This window comes from Peromyscus eremicus, chromosome 8a (genome assembly GCF_949786415.1).
Source record: "Peromyscus eremicus chromosome 8a, PerEre_H2_v1, whole genome shotgun sequence".
Classification (NCBI taxonomy): domain Eukaryota; kingdom Metazoa; phylum Chordata; class Mammalia; order Rodentia; family Cricetidae; genus Peromyscus; species Peromyscus eremicus.
Genome location: NC_081423.1, coordinates 91,192,337 through 91,212,595, shown reverse-complemented (window position 1 = coordinate 91,212,595; position 20,259 = coordinate 91,192,337). Strand labels below are relative to the sequence as shown.

At 49.3% G+C, this 20,259-nt stretch overlaps 1 protein-coding gene across 2 annotated transcripts in view; it reads left to right on the top strand.

The window, feature by feature from the left end:
- The window catches only part of Rgs9 (regulator of G protein signaling 9), a 72,514-nt gene extending 52,949 nt beyond the window's left edge, over positions 1-19,565 (top strand). For both annotated transcript variants that reach the window (XM_059272026.1, XM_059272027.1), the window contains exons 14-19: positions 1,779-1,866; positions 4,082-4,220; positions 6,663-6,748; positions 9,382-9,499; positions 17,369-17,853; positions 19,159-19,565. In XM_059272026.1, coding sequence (XP_059128009.1) covers positions 1,779-1,866; positions 4,082-4,220; positions 6,663-6,748; positions 9,382-9,499; positions 17,369-17,853; positions 19,159-19,309 — 1,067 coding nt within the window. In that variant the 3' untranslated portion in view covers positions 19,310-19,565. The remainder of the gene's footprint in view (positions 1-1,778; positions 1,867-4,081; positions 4,221-6,662; positions 6,749-9,381; positions 9,500-17,368; positions 17,854-19,158) is intronic.
- Positions 19,566-20,259: the final 694 nt, after the last annotated feature.

The window sequence follows — 20,259 nt, the reverse complement described above, 5'->3', positions numbered from 1 at the left end:
TAGCTCACATTTCTAGGTCACAGCCCATCACTGAGGAGAATTGGGGCATGGGCCCAAGCCAGAACTGAAGCAGAAACCATGGAGGAATGCCCCTCTCTGGCTTGCTTCTAGGCTAATGTTCAGTTACATTTCTTATACAGTCAGGGCCGATCCAACCATGGATGGCAGCAGCCACAGTGGACTGGACCATCCTCTATCAATAATCAATCAAAAAAAATGTCCCACAGGCACACCACAGGCCAGTCTGATAGAGGCAACCCCCAGTTGAGATTCCCGCAGGTAACTGAGCTGTGCGCAGTTGGTAGCTGCAACTAATGAAGAGATTCTCTGTCCTCTTTACTGCTGAATGTATTCCATGGCAAATGTATACCACATTTTGTTTACCCGTTCCTCCTCCATGGGCATTTTGAGTTGTTTTCACTTTTTGGCTTTTGTGAACAATTGCTCATTTAATTTAATAGTCCTAAGCAATGAACTGATTTTTTTCTTCATATAAATATATGCAAGAGGTCTTGATGTCAGACCAATTGACTATTGAAGAAAATCATTGGCCCATGACTTCTGTCTGGAGAATATCCGCCTCCCTAGTTACGGGACAAATTCTAGCCAGTGCAGAGTTGTGTAGCCTCTGCCAGTCCGACGTAACTGGGAGCTCTCAGGAAATACTGAGGAATCAGAGGAGAGGGTTCTCTTGTCCATTAAATGGCATCACAGCACATTAGAGTGCGTGTGTGCATGTGTGTGTGTGTGTGTGTGTGTGTGTGTGTGTGTGTGTGTGCTCGTGCTTTCTCTCACACACACTTGCTTATTGATGACACCATCCTTATTTTCTCATGTAAAATTGATATTTGGAATCACTGTACCAACATATTTGAATTATTGGGGAGACATCAAGAGATTGGGAAGAAATTAAGGATTTCGAGGGTCTTTTGTTTTTCTCTCGATTTCCCAGTCTAGAGGAACAAAATCCCGCTGGTTCTTGTGACACTAGGTGCTCCTTGTATCCAGGTGTCCTGTAAGCATCTGTCATCAGCTGCCAAAGACTCCAAGGACTTTTTGACTGGAGGATGCCTGGGGGTGGTACAGAAGGTGGGGGTCCCTATGCATAGTCAAATAAAGCTGGCAGAAGTCACATGGCCGTGGGACCCAGCAGCATGCAGGAAGCTCTAGGGTGGAGTCATATATAATTATGAGCCTGTATGAACTGTTCAGGAAGTGTTTGCTAAAGATAAATTCTCAGCCAGAAAGAATACGGGAGCTGGTAGGATGGTTCAGTGGGTAGCGGCTCTTGCGGCTGAGCCTCATGGCTTCTGTTCAGTCCCTGGGACCCACATGATGGAGATCACTGACAGCACAATTTTGCCCTTTAACCTCCACACCTGTGCCTCCCAATAAACAAACAAACGTCAATTTAGAAAGAACGTGGCAGCCCGTGGAGTGGGTTATTCGGAGCTCTGCCCTGTGTGTTGTTGAAGGGCAGGATGGCATCCATGTTGTTAGTGGATAATTGCTTCCAGAACATAGGAGGGGGGCAATCCAGTTTATGGCAGAGGACACTCGGAAGATGAGCCATTGCTGGGTCCCAACTACTCCCACACCCCAGAAGTGGCTCCCTCTTTGAAGTGACATGTGGTAGTTTGATGTCCCGGTGCTCAGTGACTCGTCTCGCAGGAAGATGCTCACCGAGTGAGTTGAGCACACCTGACCTTTACTTCCTCTTCTCTCCACTCCACTTCCCACCTGGCTGTCATCTCCATGGATCTTTCTTCCCTTTGCAGGGGAGAACCTCGGATTCTGGGAAGCCTGTGAGGACCTGAAGTATGGAGATCAGTCCAAGGTCAAGGAGAAAGCGGAGGAGATTTACAAGTAACTATTAGCTGTGTCTTGGGGAAAGCCTCCCTCACGTGGGTGGGGAAGGAATGGGGCTGGGGGTGGCGTCCCACACCCTTGTGGCTGCCTGGGCTCTGGCTAGCATCAGCCACTGAACCGCCATGCCATAAATGCCCCCCCTCACCCCCGAGGTTTGGGAAGTTTGAGGGATCCTCTGAGGGAAGCCAAGTGAGATGGAGGTGACATTCTCCTGTTCCCATAGGGTGTGTCCATGGATGAAAGCAAGCTACGCTGAACCACAGTGCAGTCCCTCCCCCCCCCCCCCCAAGACAGGGTTTCTCTGTGTAGCTTTGGAGCCTGTCTTGGATCTTGCTCTGTAGACCAGGCTGGCCTTGAACTCACAGAGATCCACTTGCCTCTGCCTCCCGAGTGCTGGGATTAAAGACGTGCACCACCACAGCCCAGCATAAGTGCAAATTTTTGTGTTTAACTTTCCCTAAGTTTGTGTGTGTGTGTGTGTGTGTGTGTGTAGAGGGGGGAAGAGAAAGAGAAGGAGAGGTATGGAGAATCTATTCTACAAGCCATCTTAGACAATGAGGGGAAGGGACATCTCCCATGTGTGTGAGAAAGTGACCCCAGTTTGGGGTGCAAGTGTGCACAGATCTTATTCCCCACTCACTGCTCTAGCAACCCTATGTCCCTGTCTAGCCCCGCCCCTCTTCCAAGTCAGCCCAGAGCCGAGGGTGGTTCAGTGAGGTAGATCTGCTCCCAAGGGCCGGGAGGAGAGGAGGGAGGTTGTGGAGTGCTGCAGTCCTGCCCCTGTTGGTCTTCATGCTAGAAGCTGTGTGTACCCTTGTCGTGCTGTGGTCGGTTCCCTAGTGGTCCCACCAGCCTAGGGCGCTGAGGGCCCAGTGTTTTTACTTCCTACTCATATGCAACACTGTTTCCCCAGCTGCTTCCGGTGGGGTGGGGAGCAGCCCTTGGCAGCTCCCGCCTCTGATACTGATCCTTCGGCAGCAGGCCAGCCAGCCCTTCCCACCAAGGAGCCAGCCAGCATTTGTTCCTCGGCTGGTCTTGCTTTTCGTGGACTCAGGTTGGACCATCCCAGATTTCAGAAAGGAATGGAGGCCCTTACACAGAAGAACGGATGTTTTGTTTCTCCTCAGACGCTCCTGTGTTCTCCTAGCCAGTTAGCTCGCCCACAGGGAGGTGCCCCAAGAGCAGCAAGGGTGAGGCCTATGGCAGCTTTCTGTGGAACAGAATCAGTCACGTGCCTGATTCCTGACAGTCCACAGCTCCTAAGGTTAAAACTCTGCTAGGAGGCGACCTGCTAGCCTCACAGGCATGGCAACCTCCCACCTCCCAGGCCTCCACTTACGTAAATAGTAGTTTGAGTGACAAAATTAGGAGTGTGCGGAAATACCATTCGAGGCTTTCTAACCTTTAGCCTGGGGGATGCCCCTGGGCTAAACCCTAGACAGAGCTCCAGGACTTGGAAAACTCAGCCAACCTTAGGGCTGCTGGCCTGGGTGCTGAGATAAATGGTCACACTCTGGGAACGGGGGGTGGGGGGTGGGGGTGGGGGGTGTATAGCTACCCTTCCTCTCCACTCAGCATTTGAGATTCATCATCACACTTTTCTAGCCTGGGCCACGGGAGAGCAGAGGTTCTAGAATGCCATTTTGGAGGTCTCTTTATCTGGCTTCAGGTTGGCCCTAGGGTGTCAGTGAGGAAGGAGGAGGGTTAAGCTGGAGGTAGATTTTTTTAAAAAAGATTTTAGTTTTATTTGTGTGTGTGTGTGTGTGTGTGTGTGTGTGTGTGTGTGTGTGTGTATGTTTGCAGGGTTCAGAACGGAGTTCTAGATTTCCCTGGAGTTGCAGTTACAAGCAGTTGCGAGCTACCCAATATGGGTCTGGGAATTGAACTCTCGGTCCTCTGCAAGAGCAACAAGTGCTCTTAACTGTTGAGCTATTTCTCCAGTCCCCCTAGAAGTTGATTCTTCCCCCAAATTGCAAAGGCCTCACCCACCAGCTTCTGGCTTGCTCTCCTAGAACATCAAGGTTAAACATTCCATTCCCAAGGCTACTGTGACCATATTCTGGCTTCTGGGAAAAGCTGATGGACAACCTCTTCACATTTCAGGCTCTTCAGTGCCTCCTAACGAACTTGGGCCTGTTGTGTGGGCCCTTTACCCCTTCCTACCCGTGCACCTGGGTTAGCTCCTTTTCTGGACATTTCTCTCCCTTCCCAGGCTGTTTCTGGCTCCAGGTGCGAGACGGTGGATCAACATTGATGGTAAAACCATGGACATCACGGTGAAGGGGCTGAGACACCCCCACCGCTATGTGCTGGATGCAGCACAGACCCATATCTACATGCTCATGAAGAAGGTAGGCAGGCCTGTGTGAGGATGCTCGGTGACCAGGGCGTTCCCTTCACGGTTACCAGGAGAGATCCTCAGATGTGGGAAATGGGGAGGGGATGTGGATGCTGCTTTGCGGTCCTATGAAGGAGAACTGCCTGCTGTTTCTTCCTCTTATCCACGGGCTAGACCTTTCTTGAACTCCCGGCCCTCTGGCCTTGGAAATCACCTAGAAGCAGTTTGCATCTGCGGCTGCTTGTGCTGCAGTTATGTTGCAGGTAATATTAGGGACAGTGAGACAGATTAAAGGGATTGCTGTGAGCTGTTGAAGACTTATAAGGCACGGTCTCTGTATAAAGCAAGACATTTTGTCCTCAAAAAGATCCCAAGGAAGGTTCCTCCAGAGTCCGGGCTTGCCTCAGGTCTCAGCAGGGATGGCGAGAGGATGCTGGCTCCTGCTCTGATAGATCCAGAGAGCCAGCAAGTAAACCTTGTGAGAATTCAGGTAGTTTCTGGATCCTTAGTGAAATGCTAACGGGGGAGGTAGAAGCTTCCAAGGAACTGTCAGGAATCCCTTGGAAGAATTCCTACGGAGAATCGGAGAGAAAAATAACTTTCTGGAAAATATTCCAAGACATTAATTCTTTTTCATTTCTTTGAGTGTGTGCGTGTGTGTGTGTGCGTGTGCGTGTGTGTGTGTGTGTGTGTGTGTGTGTGTGTGTGTGTGTGTGTGTGTAGGTCAGAGAGCAACTTTATGGAGTCAGTTCTCTCCTTCCACCGTATGAGTTTTCAAATCATCAGGTTTGTTGGCCAGTACCCTTATCCACGGAGCCATCTTCCTGACCTACATATACCTAATTATTTTTTAATTAATTGATTGTGTGTGTGTGTGTGTGTACACATTAGTTCTCTCCTTCCTGGGATCAAACTCAGGTCATCAAGTTTGGTGGCAAGCGCATCACTAAATGTGCTATCCTGCTGGCCACACAAAAATCCCAGGACAAGGCTTTCTTCCACACGTTGGCTTCTCATTATTACAATTATTCCTTGTGGCACGGTACCTCTGTTGGCTTTGGTATGTGGTATAGATGGGTAGGAATGGTTAAATATTTATCACCATCCCTGCTTTGTATTGATTCTCTTACTGTTACAAAGCAATGCCTTCTCTTTGAAATAATCATCACTTACAGCTTTTAGCAAGCTACTTCATCCACTCCTCACCAGTGGGGTTTCCCTGTGTTTTTCTTACTAGAAGATCTAGAATAAGATCTCTTTAATAATAGTCCTCCTTAATATGTTTTAAAACTGTATTTGACTCTTAAGATTGTAGTGTGCAGGGGCTGGGGAGGCTCAGCTGGGGAGGCACTTGCTCTGCAAGCCTGAGAACCTGAGTTTCGATCGCCAGCACCCACATCAAAAGCTGGGAGACAGAGACAGGAGGGTCCCAGGGGCTTGCTGACCCCCTAGCCAAGGCAAATGAACTCCAGGCTCAGCAAAGAGACCTGCTTCCAAAGTAAAGTGGAGAATGATCGAGAAAGACACTCAGTGTCCTCTACTGCATGCATATGCACAGATTTGCACACCCTCTCCCTACACACATACTAGCTAGGATGAGGCAGAAGCATCTCATGAAAAAGTGGTGTCTGTCTGTCTGCATAGGTGATTTAAAAAGAATGCTGTGTGTCTGCAGTGGACTCTATGTCCCTTAGGGGCCATTTCTTGTGGCGACAAGTTCCACATGACTCAGCTTTATCATTCCTAGATTTCACCCTATTTCTTAGAACTGTTACTACTGCCAACTAGTCTCTAGGATTTAATACATCTTGAGACTGTTCTCCATTGCTGGGTTGCTGTGGTGGGCATTGCCCCCATTAGTTATGAATGGAGTTTTTGGCTGCCTTGAAAGTACCAGGCCATTGAGGAGCAACTCCCGTACCCTGCTCAGGTCCCAGGAAGCATTCCCATAAGAACGGCCTAAGTCTTGGTCCTTTCGGTGTTTTGCATTGTATTATCTCACCTTTCTACCCTAAACACCAGGGAAAAATGGGTGTTCATGGGGTTAGAAGTGGGCTCCGTCTCCATGGCAACTAAAGGTGAGAGGCTAATGTCTTCTTAACTCTCGTTGGCTTTACAGGCTCCCAACTCTGAGGATTTTAGGGTTGGGGGTTATGACTTGTGGTCCTAAAGACTCTCGTGGTTGTCCCACCCTTGGAGTCCGTGATTAGGTAGGACTGGGGTGGCCCCAAGGATGTACATTCTGAGTTCCCTGGCACTGCCCGGTCTTGGGCTCCACACCTGAGAACCAGTACTCCCAGCACCTGCCTGATCGGCCTCATTCAAGGAAGCAGATTTCCCTTAACTCCGCTCTCCTACTGGGGGAGTGCTCTCGGGAGTGGCAGGCATATTCTGCTCTATCCGACATATTCCCTCTCCCTGGCTCATCACCACCGTTTCCTCTTGTTCCCACCAGGATTCTTATGCTCGCTATTTAAAATCTCCGATCTATAAAGAAATGCTGGCCAAAGCGATCGAGCCACAGGAAACCACCAAGAGAAGGCAAGTGGAGTGTCTGTAATCGCTGGCTGCCTGCTGTTTACTTTAGAGACCTGAGGCCTCTTGAAGCCAAATGGCTGGAGTGGAAGATTTGCTTGATGCCGTGGTTGGGGGCTGGAAAGTGTTGTGCAGTGAATGAGAGCCTCATTTGCTTAGAAATGCCCTCCAGCAAGATTCCCTTAGTAATTGCCTCCCGTAAGTTTCGTTTCTCTGATTCGGGTTCTAAAGGGCCCTGATTATCAGACCGATAATTATGAGTATCACAAATGGAAACATCTCATTTTTTTAAATTACCCTCTCTCCCTCCAAACTGATGAATAGGAATTAATTAAGGTACACTTTTGTATCTCTATTGTTCCAGGACCTGAGAGAGTGAGAGAGAGAGAGAGAGAGAGAGAGAGAGAGAGAGAGAGAGAGAGAGAGAGAGAGAGAGACAGAGAGAGACAGAGACAGAGAGAGAGAGAGAGAGAGAAATTGCACACCAAGAGAAAATGCTAGATGGTTAGGAGAAGCGAACAGTAACACTAGAACTGCTCTTGGTCCCTCTGGGGACTACTTTTTAGAAGTCCATTAACTAGTTGGAAGCTTCTGTCACCTCATCTTACAGAAACACTGGGACAATGGATGATGTCATACTCTGAGGAACAAATTGAACTTTTTTTTTTAGGGGATGGGGGAGACGGACCCATAAGGATTTAAAAGAGTAAGAAATAACAGCTTGAATAAAGCTGTGAAATTCTGGCAGAGTTTTTTTTTTTTTTTTTTTTTTTTTTTCTCCAAGACAGAGTCGTCCATGGGCCCCATGCTTCTGTGGTTAGTAAATGTTCCTATTTGTTCAGCCAATGCTGGGCCCATCTTCAGCATCTTCAGTCAATTCAAAAGGGGTGAGGGTGTGTGTGCGGCATCCTTTATCAAAAGAGCTAATAAGAGAATACACCACCTTGTCCTTGAGGATGACAGCCCTGTGAGAGGAAGAGGGTTTGTGGCACTATTCTAGGAGAAAGGAAGGGAGTTCAGTGGCTCTGGGAACTCCAATAAAGGGCCACAGTAAACCCAGAAATTCTGTCAGAAAGGAGCGGGGTGCGAGTGGGGGTGGGGGGGGTGGATTGTCTCACACTTCAGTCCTAACGTTTTATCAGTTGAGGCAGGCATGGGAGTTCAGAGAGGATCCTTCTTGGGCACAGCCAGGGCATTGAATGCCTTGGATGGCAGTAGACCTCTGCTGGAGCCCTTGACTTTGGCAGGGGACATCACAGTCTGGGAATGCAGTCATCCCTACAGTGAGTGAGAACAGGTGTGAATGCTCACACAGTGTGGCACTTGACTTGTGTCCCAGAGCATGCAGTGCGAGGGAATTCATTCCATGGCTCCCAGGTATAAGAAAAGCTGTTGAAAGCTAAGGCACAAACCTGCCCTTCGGCAGAGTTGGTGGCATTAGCCAGTGCCCTTTCCTTTTCCTTTTTCTTTTCCTCCCTCCCTCCCTCCTTCCTTCCTTCCTTCCTTCCTTCCTTCCTTCCTTCCTTCCTTCCTTCCTTCCTTCCTTCCTTGTAAGAGCATCCTACCTCCCTGCTCTAGGGGCCCACACAGTCCAGAAATTCGGGGTATGTTCTCAGTCTTTAGTCCGTTGTTGCTGTAGAAATGCTAGCTCCCTAAATCCACCCCCTCCCATCCCCGAGGCTGTGTGTCTCAGCTCCATCCCTTAAGCCCTTTAAACCTAGTCCTGATTCCTAGGGTGTGGTAGTCAGTTTGGTCACAGGAATCCATGTTTGGCTTCGGAAGAAGTTTCTAATTCATCATGACATGGGGCCCGTGAAGAATGCCTGCAGCCCACTAATCCGCTGAGGAAACGTGCACTGGGTCAGGACTTTGGGACAGCTCAGCTTTCTGTGTGTGTGTGGGGTGTGTGTGTGTGTGTGTGTGTGTACATGTATGTTAAGGCCCAACCTTAGAGGCTACTCCTCCCGCAACTCCTCCAGCTTTTTTTTTTTTTTTTTTTTTAGATAGGACCTCTCACTGTCCTGGAGCTAATCATGTAGGTCAGGCTGGATGGCTGGCAAGCCCCCAGGCACTCCACAGTCTCTCTCTTCCCAGCACTGGGACTATGATTGTGCACTACCATACTGGGCTTTTTCCACGGTTCTGGGGATCAACTTCTGGTCCACGTGCTGTCGGGGAGCTATCTCCACACCCTCGCACCTTGTCTTTGTAAACAAATACTCTGAGCCCTGACTCTTCCTCCAGACTCAAGCTCTCAGGGGCCCATCATCCCACCCCACTGAGCCCTCTTCTCTGAAGATCTTGCAGAGACAACACTGAGATCTTGAAAATCTTGCATTGACATAACAAATTGATTTCTAAACATTGTAGAAGGTGTGTCTGTTAACATCACCATCTTTATCCAAAGAGCCTTCCTAGGGTCTCACCTGAAATCTGGTGGCAGTTGTATTCACTGTGGTCCCATCCTCCATGAGGGGAAAAGAACTAAGGTTGGACATGGTTCTGAGGTCTTCTTAGAAGTTCACTGAGAGGCCATGTCCCAATTCTGATCTTCTAGCCCCAACCTCCATGGAGCATGTCAATGTCACGAGGCAGGCCGTGTAGTTTTCTACCAACCACTCGTCTGTCTTTCCTTGTAGCTCCACCCTCCCATTTATGAGGCGTCACCTGCGCTCCAGCCCAAGCCCTGTCATCCTGAGGCAGTTGGAAGAGGAAGAGAAAGCTCGCGAAGCGGCCAACACCGTGGACATCACCCAGGTCATGAGCAAGCTGGACCGCAGGAGCCAACTCAAAAAGGAGCTTCCTCCTAAATGAATCTCTGGTTCCTGGGGTGGGGGGCATGCACCTGGGGGAGGCAACACCCCCCAAAAGGATTAGTGTTTAGAAGGTTCGTTCTCCATCAGCAAAACGTAGGGTTCAGAGTGGACTTCTAGATCAAGAGTACGTAGCTTTGTTTTCCTCCTCCAAGTCACCGAGGAGCAGGGCTGGTGTCGGCAGGGGGTTGTCACCTGAGTGAGTATCAGTGTCCACCCACATCGCTTTAGGGAGCTATGGTGAGAAGCATAGGTAAAGGGGCCACAGTGTGCTGCCTTCTCAAGAAACTGACCCTCCAGCCTCCAAGGCTACTTCTCTGAGGAGTATTTGTTTAGAATAGCTTTGCTAAAATCTCACCCCTCTCTCTCCAATTCAGATGCCACTTCCAAAGCAACTTGAGATCCCTCCACAGGGCTCCTGTAAGGCCCATCCCTGGTCTCCTCTGTTATACCTGCCTAGGAAGCCATTGCCGGGACACATTTCCTAGTGAGCTTGTTAGCTGTGGTTACTTCTTTTCTATTTTCCCATCCCCTTGTGCATAATGTATGGATAAATAGCTTAGGGGAATGAAAGACTCAGTCCAGAGGAGGCAAGGATATCCTTTGGTTAAAGTTGAGGATATCTCTTTGGTTAAAGAACAAAGGCACTGATGCTTGCATCCAGGAGGAGGGATTGTGGGTATCAGATACACTTTGGTCAATAGACTTCGGCGCTACCTGTCTCTATCACTGTAGACTAGACTGTCTCAGTGCTTAGGGGAGAGGACAGGGCCTCTCATGACTTTGAGGCCCATGAGGCTATTCTTGAAGATAAGTAATAACACATACCTGTATGCAAAAGAGAAAGAGACCAGTGTAAGAGACCAGTCTTCTAAAGCAGGAGCACACACTTCCCACACATTTATTGAGCACTTTCTATGTGCAGGGCATGGATGAACAAAAGTGACATTATTCTTCTCTGAGAGAGCTTATGGTCTGGGACTGACCAAAGTGACGGAACAATCAGGTAGCCTTGGTGGCGCAGCGTAGGCCACAAACTAGAGTGACGTGCAATAGTAAGCGTTTATTGTTCATACATGTGGCGTCATCTCGGTGGCTCTGTTGCTTTGGGCTGCATTTTCTCCTGTCTGGAGTTTGGCTCACAGAAGCTCGGGCTGGGACACATGGGACATGTCTGCTCTGCTCCACGTGCCCCTTGTCTTCCAGCAGCCCTGCCCAGGAGGTCTCAGGGTGGTGGCAGAGTTGCAAGGGGGAAAGTAGACGGGCTTTTGGCTTTCCATGGCCTCGTCCATCTTCTCCTGGCCAGAGTAAGTCACAGATTCCTCCTAGATTAAAGGAGTGAAGAAACAGGGCTGGGGATACAGATCAGTGGGGAGAGTGTTTGCCTCACATGCATGAAGTCATAGGTTCAATCCGCACCACTACATAAAACCAAACGTGGTGGTGTATACCTGTAATCCCAGATCTTGGGAGGTTAAGGCAGGAGTATTGTGAGTTCAAGGTCATGCTTACAGACATAATGAATTTGAGGCCAGCTTGGACTACATAAGACCCTGTGTCCACAGAAGTGGAGGGGGAGAAACAGGGAGGGAAATAGACTTCTTTCTTTTTAGTAAAAATATGTCAGAGTCCCATTGAAAACTATGTGGATACAGGGAAGGGTATAGAATTGAGCCCACTTTAGTAACTGTTAACTAAAATTAGGATTAAAAACCTGTTGAATTAAGTCCTAAGGAAATGGGTATGATACCATGATAAGGAAGATGTGTTCTGTGTAGACTTACATTTTTTTGAAGTAACGACAGGAATAGAAAGATTTGTCATGGGATGTGGACAAGCAAGGAGAACATCCCACAGAGAGAGGACCTCTAAGGACAAAGCCTCAGAGGTAGGAAATGGTTTGGAGTGAACTGAAAAGCCAGGTAGATGGAGCCCGGTGGATGAGGAGGAAAGGGTAAAGACAAGGTGGGAGAGGTGGGCGGGGCCAGGTCCCTGAAGATTGTCTAAGCCAATGTAAGTAGCTTGTGGTCATCGGTTTAATGCTAGCAAGATAATCCCAGCTCCAGAGGGGAACAGACACTTCCTAATTTCATGAGTTACTCTGAGATGGCATCAGAGATGTGTTTTGTACATTTTCTTTGGGAGAATTTTGGAGTCACCAGGCAGAGGCTTCAGGTAACGAACCATTATAAACTGAGTGGTTTGCGGGGAAGGGCAAAGTCTAGCTTCCCTCTCGGAGTCCAATGCCCAAGACTTAGTACGTTCTATACATGTGTGTTATGGGACTGGATGAATGAACAAATGAACTAATGAGTGAATGAATGAACGAATGGAAAGAACTCTGGATTCTGAGGAGGCCACTTGGGCCCTGGTCCAGTTCTAACACAAGCCGTGTAGTCTTGAGGCACTCACAGGCCCTCTCTGCTTAGTCGTTTGTGAAGAGGAGCTGTCACAAGGTCAGGTCCAGAACTCGGATACCAATTTTACTTGACTATTTAGAATAGGAGGAGATTTAGGTAATTTTTAAAAATTTACATTAAAACAACCATAAATATATTATGAAATGGAATGCAAAATGCGCATGAATTTTTAAGGCTACCATTGGAGACATCAAAGTCATTTCATGCTCCGCTATGCAGGTTCAGGCATTGCCCTTCTAAGACTCCTGGGGGATGCGTGTTTACCAGACTCTCCCGCTGTTTGGCCTACTTTAGTGGGAAAGTTTGAGAAGCAGGAACCCAGAGAATGTTTGCTGTCCCTTCTCATCACCCCACATGAGCTGAGATCATGCTAGCAGCGCACATGATGGCTAGAGTGGTAGAACCACAGGAGTTCGCAGGAGTTCATCATGAGTTCTTCAGGGCACCAGAGCCTAGATCCTGTTCATCTCTGGTCTACCCATCTGCCACCCCGCGCCCCAGCCTTGTGCTTCTCAAGTGTCTCATGCTCTGGAGGACCGGTGTCCTGTTTTGGGTTCTTTCCCATACATATGGGAATCTACTCAGTGTCTGAGCTACAAGGTCCTGCCATCAGTGAGAGTCACAGGCATTAAACAGAGCAGGTGAGCATTTGCTGTTTAATGAGTGAAGAAATAAAGGTCTGAACATTTCCACACAAAGGAAGGTACAGGAGAAATGGCTTCACTCTGGATAGCAGCGATTAACAATTCATGACAAGCATGTGTGTGTGTACGTGTGTGTACGTGTGTGTGTGTGTGTGTGTGTGTGTGTGTGTGTGTGTGTCTATGCAAGTAGAGGCCAGAAAAAAAATATATATGCAGGGTCCATGGAGGGATAAAAAATATGCAAAGTGGACTTTATCGTCACAGAGTTGATGAAGATGTGTGGGTGCAAATGGCTATACCATGAGATAGAATGTGACTAAGAAATTGTGTGTGCAGTGTGTGAGAGTTGCCAAGAGTTGGAGAGAATTGTTGGGCCTGAGAGAAGCTTTTGGCAGGTGTATGATTAGAAGTGTCAGGCTTAGGCCAGGCATGGTGGCACACACCTTTAAACCCCGCACTCGAGAGGTAGAGGCAGGCAGATTTCTATGAGTTTGAGGCCAGCCTGGCCTACATGTGAATTCCAGGACAGCCAGGGCTACACAGTGAGACTGTTACTCAACCAACAACTACAAAGAAGAGCCAGGCTTCAGGACCAGTTCCTTCTATGTGTCACAGCCACTCAGCGTTCCACAGTGACAGTCAGCCTCTGTGACATGCCGAGCAGTGGTCAGGTGCTGCAGTCAGGGCCTGGGTTAGGGGGACAGGGAAGAAGAGAGGAGGAAGGGTCCCGACTGGCTGCTCACAGTTAACAGGAAAGACAAGAGTGTGGCCAGCTGAATTATAGGGAAGCCCATGATGCTTTGGGAGGTCATAGTAGGAACCCCTAGATTATGGAAGGGTGGAGACTTTAAGGAGACTAGAGGGGTCCTGGGGTTGGTAGTTGGTATACGTGATTAAGACCAATGGGCAACCTGGACCACCCATCCTGGAAGGCTCTGTTTATCATCCAGCTTGCAGGACTTCATATGCTTGTGTGGCATCACTGTACCTCAACTCCAAACATCAGCTCTTTTCCTCTCTCACTCCTGCCTCATCCCTGGTGTCAGAGTCTGACAGTGCCATCTCAAGTCCTGAGATCTACAAGGAAATTCACAGGTTTGGTAGCAAAGGGTCCAGAGGGTGTTGAAAGAGCATCCATGGTGGCTGTCGCAGCTCTAATGGGGGCAAAGGCTCCTGTTGTCACTAGGAACAAACATAACAGCAGCCCCTTTAGGGCCCATTTGTATTTCAAATGACGTCAAAATAGTGCATATTTAGATAATGTTGTTGCTATATTTAAATCGCTCTTAGACACCATCTTCATTTCTTAATGCCAGAATTTAATTGCATAACAAGCTTCTGTGCCCGTGGAGTTTAACTATGCTAGATTAGGTCATTCTATAAGGTCTAGGATTTCCTTTGTAGAATTCTTTTTTCCTGTTAGACTTTTGCAGAAATCATTGCTCTCATTATGGGTGTTAAGTAAAAGATACAAGATCCAGGGTCAGGAAAATAAGAGTAAAGTACTTAGAGCCATGCCGAGCACATCCTAGATGCTCAGCAAATGCTGGCCGTGGCCGCCTTTTCACCATCACAACCATCACCTTTACCATCACTATCATCATCATCATCATCATCACTGCTATCACCACCGTCGTCACCAATCACCATTGTCATCATCCCCATCATCATCACATCCCAATCACCATCATCTCCTCATCTTTACCGTTATCATCAGTACCATTTCCATCATCATCATCACTACCATCACTGTCATCATCATCATCACCACCACCACCACCACCACCGTCATCATCATCATCACCACCATCACTGTCATCATCACCACCACCACCACCACCGTCATCATCATCATCACCACCATCACTGTCATCATCACCACCACCACCACCACCACCACCACCGTCATCATCATCACCACCCTATCATCACCCCCATTACACAATTATAGCAATCCTTATTACCATCACCCCCTCCACCATTCCCATCATACTCACCGCTGTAATCAACACCTCCATCACCTCCACCACCACCACCACCATCACCATCACCATTATTTTCACCATCGCCATGATCACCACCACCACCATTACCACAATTGTCATTACACCCCCTAGGCGCTTCATGGTTCTGAAGGAAGCATTGCTTTCTTCTGTCAGAGTCGTTCAACACAGTCGCCCATTATCCTTTCTTGTTTAAGTATTACCTTAGGGATATTTAAATCATTATTGCCCCAAACCGTCTCACTTCTCCACTCTCTCAGCATCCTCTGCACTCTCTAGACAGCATTAGGTTATATTTGAGGTATACAATAGATTTCTATAGCCTCTAACTATACAGCTTCTAAGAGAAGACCGATTAGTAATAGTGTAGTGACTGGCAGGCCTGTGACCCCAAGTTTTATGACCAAAGTGAGGGTCAGTTCCAACTAGGAAGGTCTTGTGCCAGACTGCGTTTAGTGGCGTGACTAACAAGAGAGTGATGTCCTCACCTAAGCTGACTTTTTTTTTATGGCACCAACTTCCCTTGCTTTTGGAGAAGAGGGGAAGGGCACAACGGGGAGGAGACTGAAGGGGGCCTGGGTCCTTGCATGCTGAGTGTGGCTGCAGGTCTTTGATTTCTCAGCCATTTTCTGATGGAGCAGAAATGAGTAGAGACGCTGTGCCATCTGCTTTGTCTTCCATGAAACACCCTGTGATTGTGTCTCCCTGTTAATGTACCGCCTCATTTCACGCTCCTGCCCTCTCTCTCTCTCGGCTCTCTCTCTCTCTCTCGGCTCCCTCGCTCAATAAAACAAGCTGCTCACAACAAATCCAAATCAGGCTCCACTCGTCTGTTTCCTGTTGCATTTCTTCGCCACGTGTCTTGCATGCCACTGCTTGCTGCTCATGTCATTGGTAGAGGGGCTGGGCTACAGAGCACAAGCCCAGGCCTCCATGGGAGGAACAGAGCAAGAAAGAGCTAGAAAAACAAACAACAACAAAACCCCAAACTCGTACAGCAGCTGGGAGAGTGGCCGTTTGCTCAGAAGGGACGTCTCGGTCCAGGTAAGGGAACAAGGGAAGGCAGTGGCCACCTTCCTCCTGCTTTGTTCATCCTGAAGAGGGGAAGGTTCTGGGGAAGGAGAGATGGGGGAGAGGGGGAGGGAAAGAGGAGGAAGGGACAGTCAAGCCATGTGATCTTGGTTAAGTCCCTTTATCTCCAGGAGCCTCCATCTTCTTATCTTGAAAGGTGGGGTGATCTCAGGAGTTTGTGACACTTTCCAAGGCAGTTCAAGTGAACGTAGTAGGTCCCTCACTGATATCCCCCCCACTCTCTCGAGCTTATTTCCTCATTTAGATAATTTTATTCCACTTTCCAGGACATAGAACCCACACGGGCGATAGGATGGGGACACGTGTTAGTAGGGAGCACCGTGGGTCACACACATAGGCTCAGAAGCACATTTAGTCGTCTAATTTTCTATTGCTGTGTAACAGATGAGCTCATTCCTCTCAGTGGTCCATGAGCGTACCTTGCTTTACACTGGGCCTTGATCGTTTGAGGAACCTTGAGTCCAGGCCTCACTCTGAGGTCAGCAGCCTCCTGCCCAGGGCTCAGGCAGCCTCCTTCAGTCTTAGAGTCTGAGGGATGAGCAGAGTCCTCTGAACAAGACATCTATGTGTTGTTGCAGAGAAGGTTTGTTCCTCATTATAATCCATTCTAGGCCTTTCTTGGAAGCAGTTCAGTTGTCCCTGAGACACCACCCACCTCTCCTCAGAACTTCTGGCCATGCCCGGCTTTCATGTGGTATATGACCATAGAAGGCCTTCAGGAGGGACCCAGCAGCCCATGCCAGTTGACCCTTGTGGCCTGCAAAGGAAGAGGCGACAGTAAAGAGCCTGAGTGGAGCTCTCAGCTTTAATTTCCTTGCTCAACTTGGACAACGCTCCTTCAGGTTCCTTGAGCTGAGTAAATACCAGACCCTCCTCTTCTGCCCCAGCACATTGGACTCTGGGGCCAGGACAATGAGATACTTCCTTTTTTTTTTTTTTTTTTTTGCTGAATCACAGAATCACCTCTTCCTCTAGAATTGCCTGTCTCTTTCCTGCAAGCTTCTCAGGTTCTACACTCTGCCTTTTTCCTCAGCTTCCCAGCCTGAGAGGAGGCCTGGGCAGGTCCTAGGATTGGGGCGGCTAAAGCATTGTCCGGATGGACACAGGTGGGGGTGTGGTCTCAGGCATGGAGGCTCAACAGGGCACCGGTTGCAGGCCCCGCCCCCCCTGCACTGCCGTGTTAAAGTTAAATGCCTTTCAGGTGGGCGTGTGGCTCAGCAGTAAGACACTTGCCTAGCATGGGCAAAATCATGGGTTAGATTTCCAGCAAAGTACACACACACACACACACACACACACACACACACACACACACACGTGCATACCAAAGAGCAACGACATAGTGTCAAATGCCACCAGGTCTAAAGCTGTGGTCAACAATGAAGAAGAGGTGACATGGGGTAGGAAGGACATTTGGAGACTTGAGTTGAGGGGTAACCAAGTTCAGCATGGTTACACTCCAGCATCCCAGGACTGGCAGAACGTCACTTTGTGACAGATGGGTCCTGGCAAGAGGTACCTCTCACAGGTACCTCCAGAAGCCGGCCAGAACAGGTCTGCACCATTGCCATTGGAAGCAGATTGAATTAGCCCATCAGCCTTGAAGGCTGGAGATGTGACTCCTCACTGAACTCTCTTTTTTCCTTCTCCACAGCCGGGTCAGCACTTGGCTCCCAGCCCCCACCTGGCCGTGTATACAGGGACCTGTGTGCCTCCCTCTCCTTCCAGCCCCTTCTCCCCATCCTGTCGCTCTCCCAGGAGGCCCTTTCCCTCACCAAGTCGCTTCATCCGGAGGCCCAGCATCGCCATCTGCCCCTCGCCCATCCGAGTGGCCTTGGAGAGTTCCTCAGGCCTGGAACCCAAGGGGGAAGCCAGCTGGTCTGGTGCCAACTGTGGGCCCTCAGTCATTGAGAGCAGCGAGACCTCTGTTGACCACTCAAGACCACATGGCCAACCCAGGGCCCCTCCCAAGGCCCGTGTGGCTCTGTCCCTTGGAAGGTTTCTGAGGCGGGGCTGTTTGGCGTCCCCGGTTTTTGCCAGGCTCTCATCCAAGTGCCCCGCTGTTTCCCACGGAAAGGTGCAGCCTCTGGGGGACATGGGCCAACAGCTACCCAGGCTGAAACCCAAGAAAGTAGCCAAGTAAGATGCCAAAGGGGCTGGTGGTGTGTGCATGTGGACAGTGGGTGTGGGTGTGGCCGTGGACTGTGGCTTCATGGTGTTGATGGAGCCATGGGGCTGATAATGAGGATTGTGGAGAGCAGACACATCTCTAAGCCCCGAATGCCCCCAGAATCTCAGTCCCATCATCTCTCCCTCCTCCAGAGATGGTACAAGGGCAGCTTCTTTCTTTTTCTGCCCGTTCTCCTCCACTCATCTGCCCTGTCCCAAGACTACTAGTCAGGTAAATTCACTACATTTGTAAAGGGCCTCAGCAGTAACCACAGGCTATGACGTCCCTAAGATATGATTCCCCAGGGGCTCCTGCCCTTCTCCATTCCATCACTTAAGTGCCATGGCCTCCTTGGTCCTCATAGACACCTGCCTGCTATCCTATAAGGGGCCTCAAAAGGATACTTGTTCCTGTGGTGGCCTAAGATAATGAGTATCAACTTCCAATCAAGCAGTAGCTCCTCTCAACTCCATTTTGGGGAGCTCCAAAAGTCTGAAATCTGAGACCCCCCAAGTGCCCTGAGGTAGCCACTCTGTGCAGAGCAGAGGCCCAGAGGAATGGTTCAGAGTGCCTGGATTCACAGCAGAGAGTCAAGTTGCAGCTTCATCTTTCCTGGGATTTGGAGGGAACAGTCAGAGTCACCCCCAAACCAATTGATACAGTGCTGTATTTGACCCTGCCTGGGCTGGGAGAAAGAAATGTCAAGCGGAGGTCTTAGGTTGCCATGGAGACCCAGAGAGTGTGACCTCTTCAGTGGGATGAGTGTGGGGACAGCAGGGAGCCCCAGCTACTGTCCCCTTCTTGCCTGTGTGGCTTGGAGGAGCAGGAGGGAGGTCGGCTGTATTGCTTTTGGAAATGATGAGTCTCTGGTACGAGCCTGTTGATTTCCCTCAGCTGGCTCGATGGAGGAACTGCTCTAGCTCTGAGGCCACTGTCCCACTTCCTGTGGGAATAGAGCTTTTCAAAGGCTGCCTTTGCAGTGTCCTCAAGAGACAGTTTAAAGAGATTGAGGATTAAATATGGGTATGCCAACACGACAGGGACAGGCAGAATTCATCAAAACCCTACAAACTGAAAATTGAAAAGAAAGCATATTTGGAATCGTCTTTCATTCCACAGAAAAACGTAAGCCCCAGTCAAAGGAGACTCCAGAGCCACTGGCTGCACCTGTCACTCTGGGCCGGTGTCCCTGGCATGCTAGTCTTTGGGACTGTTGGGATCATGTGGGGATAACCCACACTCCCTTTCTCTTCACTTTGTTTTTGTGTCTGAAGCTTTTTCCAGATCAAAATGGAAATTCCTACTGACAGTGGGCCTTTCCTGATGGACTCCGATGACACCGGAGCTGGGGAGTCTGGTGACCAGACCACGGAAAAGGAAGTCATCTGCCCTTGGGAGAGCCTGGCCGAGGGAAAGGCAGGCTGAGCAGGGCCTTGGGCCGGGAAGACAGTCCTGGCAGACACCATCAGACCTGGGGCACACTTGCTCTCAAACCCAAGTGCATTAGAATGCTACTAGAGGACTGGAAAAAGCAGGTGGAGTGGAGTGCAGGGACGTGCTCTGACTGACTCCCAGTGGCCACCTTTCCCCTTCCCTGATTTTCCCTTGCTTGGCCAGAAAGGCATGTGGGCCAGAAGCCATCCCTTGCTGCCTTAAAACCAATAAAAGTGTCATTTGGAGATTTTCTTGGATTGAGGTACTGGCATATGCCTGGGCTTATTTTAGTATTCATAACCTATTGCTTGTGAGTTGAACTCATGTCTTCAGTTTTGTGGGTAAGGGGACATTGAGCCACTTCAAAGAGTTCCCCTTCCATCTGAGCTGGTTTGGACAGGACGGTTTCATTAATCAAGGTCCACGGCAGTCCCCCAGGGTGGCATTGCACAGAAAGGGTGTAGCTTGGGCAAGGCTCACTTGGAACACGGGATTCTCTAAGATGTTCACAAGACAGGGTTTGTTTAAGGAGGGTAAAGCAGGCATAGTAGAGCTGCTCTTCCTTCCTTCCTTCCTTCCTTCCTTCCTTCCTTCCTTCCTTCCTTCCTTCCTTCCTTCCTTCCTTAACATTATGTGTAGATGTGTGGGACTCTCTGTGGGGACGTGCACATGTGAGTGCAGGTGCCCGCAAAGTCCATAAGAGGACATTGGATCTCCTGAATCTGGAGTTGTAGGTGTTGGTGAGCTGTCTGATATGGGTGCTGGGAACCAAACTTGAGTCCTCTGGAAGAGCAACAAGGCCTTTTACTGCTGAGCCATCTCCCCAGCCCATAATAGCCACTCTTATTATTGTGACGAAACACCAGACAGAAGCAGCTTAAGGATGGAAGGATTTAGTTTGCCTCACAGTTTGTGGACACAGCTGGTCATGGGGGAGAGAC